The 4,549-nt window shown below is 30.4% G+C and overlaps 1 protein-coding gene across 1 annotated transcript; it reads right to left on the reverse strand.

Annotated features, from left to right (window-relative positions):
* Positions 1-2,080: 2,080 nt before the first annotated feature.
* On the reverse strand, positions 2,081-3,759 carry LOC112779212 (uncharacterized). The gene has a single exon (XM_025823456.3). It carries the CDS (start codon positions 3,156-3,158, stop codon positions 2,526-2,528), a length of 633 nt encoding a protein of 210 aa, XP_025679241.2. The 5' UTR covers positions 3,159-3,759; the 3' UTR covers positions 2,081-2,525.
* Between the last annotated feature and the right edge of the window lie 790 nt (positions 3,760-4,549).

The following is a 4,549-nucleotide window of genomic DNA, read 5'->3' on the forward strand; positions in this document are numbered from 1 at the left end:
TTGCTTGAAAAGAAAAACAGGTCGACAGCTCAAAGGGTGAATAAAGATTGACGACTACTTGTCTTTGAACCTGGTGATTGGGTATGGGTTCTTTTGAGAAAGGAGAAGTTTCCTACTCAAAGAAAATCCAAGTTAGACCCTAGGGGTGATGGTCCATTTCAGGTGCTCGAAAGGATCAATAACAATGCTTACAAGATTGACTTTCCAGGTGAGTATAATGTGTTAGCTACTTTTAATCTCTCTGACCTATTTCCTTTTAATTTGGATGCAGATTCGAGGACGAATCTTTTTCAGGAGAGAGGGAATGATATGAGCTCTGTACGTGGGACAAATTGAGAACTGTCATATGCCAATTGGTCCAATTACAAGAGCAACAACTAAGAGAATAAAAGAAGACTTTGCAAACATGACTAAATTACTTGTTCAGGAGATGCATCAAGAATTGGGCAAGACAATGATTAACGATTATGAAAAGTCAAATGTCGTACTATTTACAAAATGAGTTGAAAACTCTCGTTAGTCAAGATGAATTAAATATGCATTACTTTCTTAGTATTTATTTTATATTTATTTTATTTTAGTTTGTTTTGTTTGTTATAGGCCTAGTTATGATTTGACCCATTTTTATTTTAGTAAACTTGTGAGTTAGGATTTTAAACTTAAGAGGTATAAAAATTCTCTAAAATCTGATAGCTACTTTTTTTTTCTTAATTTTGATGAATGAAAATTTCTTTGAGAAACTTGGATGTGAATAGAAGAGGTAGAGTGATTTTCTTAACTATTGCATCAAGAAATCAAATTGAGATAAATGAGTCCCTTTCTTTAATTTTTCATCTTACTCTAGATTACGTTTCGTATCAATTATTATATGTATTTAACATTTAATATTAAATTTTAAATATAGATGATATACTAATATGAATAATAAAAGATTATTGAATATTTAATATTTTTATATTATTTAATATATATACTTCGATATGTTTATGTCAAAAAAAATTTATTTTTATATGTTATATATTTATTTCTATAACTTAAAATTTTTAGATTCTTTAAAGAGGAAAGTATCGTTTTTGTCCCCAACGTTTGGGGTAAGTCCTATTTGTGTCCCTAACGTTTAAATCGTTCTATTTGTATCCTTAACGTTTATAAAAGTAATTCAATGTTATCCTACTATCAATTATACTAACCAATCAGATTATATTTTTCAATTATTCACACTTGGATGTATCCATTCTCAATTAGGTCTCAATTGAATGTGTTCGATTTTAATATTATACACACTATTTGTGTTTATATTCAATTATGTCCCTAAAAAAGTGAATTATGTAAATATTGTAGGAATTAGTTTCAACATTTGATGAGCTATTTTTCGGAGTATATCATCGATTCTATCACAGACATTTGTATTCTAACTTCAAGAAGAGATTTTTAGAACTCAAACTAAAGCGCTCATGATGTGTAATTGACGGCAGGATAACATTGAATCACTTTTACAAACGTTAGGGATACAAATAGGACGATTTAAACGTTAGAAACACAAATAGAATTTATCACAAACGTTTGGAATAAAAACGATACTTTCCTCTTTTTTAAAATAGTTATAAGCTCCAAGTAATCAAAATACTTTTAATAAACATTCTTATTAGAATTATGTATTGCTACATATTTCAAAAATAAAAGTTCACTCTTTCGTTATATTAAAAATTAATTTGTTTATAAAAAAAGAAATACTTATAGAACCTGCTTAATCATTAAAGGTTAAATTTAAAATCAGTCCCTAGAATATTTAAGTATGACTCTGTTTGCCTGAGGAAAAAATAAAGTGAAATTTGTAAATAATGTTTAAGATAATGACGACTGAAAGTCATAAATTATATTATATTAAATTATAAATTATAGTTTTTTTTCTAATTTTTAAGTGAGTAAATATTTAAATATAAATAAAAAAACAAAGTGTTTATTTAATAAATTAGAGGATAATTTAAATTTTTAAGAATTTTTTTATAGAAAATTACATATCAAATTTATCAAGCAATGAACTTTACTTTTACTTCTTAGCTTCCAATCAAAAGCAATATTAGATAGTAAATTAGATTTCTTTTATTCCAGAGCATGAGAACCATCAATCATACGATTCTTCCTTAAATTACAGAGGAGTGCTAGGGGCCAGCAACTTTTGTGTTTTGTAACTATCAATTGGTCATCAATAGTGTTTTTAAATTTTAATGGTGTGAGATTACATCCAATGATGAGAGATCACTCACTTTTCTTTTGATGGTTAAGTGCTGGCCACAAAACACAAAAGTTGCTGGCCCTAGACTTTCTCTTATATAAATATAGCTGCATTACAAGGCACATCGGTTCTCACACACAGCTTATAACTAACTAATCAAGATTTAGAAAGAACTTTAAATTACTAAAACAAAGATAGTAAGTAGTTAACCAGCAACTTATTGAATCCAACACCGTATCTAATAATCATAACTAGAACTTAATTAGCACCATCATTTTAAATCATCAAATCAAACCTCTTTGACTTGAACAGCAGTTGCAGCAGCAGCAGCAGCGGCAGCTCCTTCTTTAACTTCACTCCCCTTCTCCTTCTTCTCCTCCTTAACTTTCTCTTCGACTTCGAAGGCGGAAGCCGGAAATGACCGGGATAGCCCTGACGAGATCTGGAAAGTGATCTTTCCGGTCGGTGGGTTATCGACATAGATATCAGTGAGTGTGAGCCAAAGAAGAAGCTCCTTGGTCTTGACACCAGTGAGCTTCTTGATCTTCCCAACCTCAACATACGCAGTGACCTCAGGGGCATAACTCACAAGCTTCCCAATCTTCTCGAACTTGTGTGTTGAGCTCTTTTTCTGCTTCAGCCACACGAACCCACTCTCCTTTTCGTACCCACACTCCTCCATGTCCTTCAATGGAAGTAACCCATTGGGTAACCCTACTTCCTTCAGGAGAAGCTGTGTTTTCTCTTGGCACAGTTCATCTCCTCGGTACACCTCTGATTTGGCCTTGATCTCTTCGGTCACTAGAGACATTATTATCTTTTTTTGGTTGTTTGCTACGTTTTGGTGTTTGATTATTTCAAGGGAGATATAGAGGTTAATATATAGTTTTGAATCAATGGCATTGCCCTTACTATGTCCCATTAACTTGCTTAGATGCCATTGTCATTCATAAATGCGCGTAATCGGTAGCTCGCGCAATATTAAGTTACAATAAATTTGATGGTGCTACGATTATGTACGGTATAGAGATAAGTAGGGGTGGAATTAGGTTAAATTTTAAGAAGGAACTAAAAATTATTTCACAATAAAATGAAGATTGCAATAAAAATTTTAGAGGAAAATAAATTGAAAATTACATATAATCTATTAAAAAAATTGACAATAAGTTAGTATGATTTATCCTAAATTTGATTAAATTATTTTTCTCCTTTTGATTTTAATAGGGTGAGCACGGGTAGCGGGTACCCGATTATCCGTCCGAACCCGAACCGAACCAATTAAATTGGTTCTTAAACCAACGGGTAATCGAGTCTAATTCGAACCAAATCGATGGCTTTTGTTAGTGATTGGTTCGGGTATCGATTTTGGAGATGCGGAACCCGAACCAACCCGTGAACTCGATCATATATTAATTAAATAAAAAAATAAAAAAATATATATGACTTTTTCATTAGACAATGATTATTCATTATTAATATGTTTGGATTTTAATGAGTTCAGTTTTTAATGTATTTGATGTTTAACATGTTTGGATTATTTCTATTGATGTTACATGTTTATTGTACTTGTTGAATTTTTAAGATAAAAATTTAGTTTTTCTTTATGAATTTCAAAATCATCGGGTACCCAATTACCCGAACCGAACCAATTCGTTCTTAATCGGTTTGGTTTGATTCGGATACATATATAAAAAAATACAAATCCGAACCAAACCGAACCAATTATATTTTGATCGGTTCGATTCTAATTTTACCATAAATCCAAACCAAACCGACCCGTGCTCACCCCTAGATTTTAAGTGATATTTGTATTTGTATGCTAATGATGTGTAGATCCTAACAAAAATTTGGGTCACAATTACTATAGAAAACTTTTTGTTTTTTTGTTCGTGAAAAACTCAAAACGTCCATAAATTTATTGATAAATGAATAAAATTAATTTTATACTTACTAAAAATGAATAAGCTATTAATTTTATCCATGAATTAAAGTTTGAAATGTTAAGATATTAACCAATGAATAAAATTAATTTTCAGATTTTTTTACACAAAGTTTAAATTATCTTTCATAAACATAAAACTAATTTCATTAACTTATACATAAAATTTAATTTATCACTATTCTAAATTTTCATTAACAAAAAAGGTTGTATATTCTAAACTTCAACTTTCTAAATTTAAACCAGAATTTCTCTCTAGCTAAGGTATTAATAGTGCTAGATGCTAAGGAAACGTGTGGCATAGAGTTTAGGGTACGAGTAGTTAGACTTAGACATTATGATTTAGGATTTTAGGGTATCCCCGTTAGGATATA

The sequence above is a fragment of the Arachis hypogaea genome, chromosome 19 (genome assembly GCF_003086295.3).
Source record: "Arachis hypogaea cultivar Tifrunner chromosome 19, arahy.Tifrunner.gnm2.J5K5, whole genome shotgun sequence".
NCBI classification, from domain to species: Eukaryota; Viridiplantae; Streptophyta; class Magnoliopsida; order Fabales; family Fabaceae; genus Arachis; species Arachis hypogaea.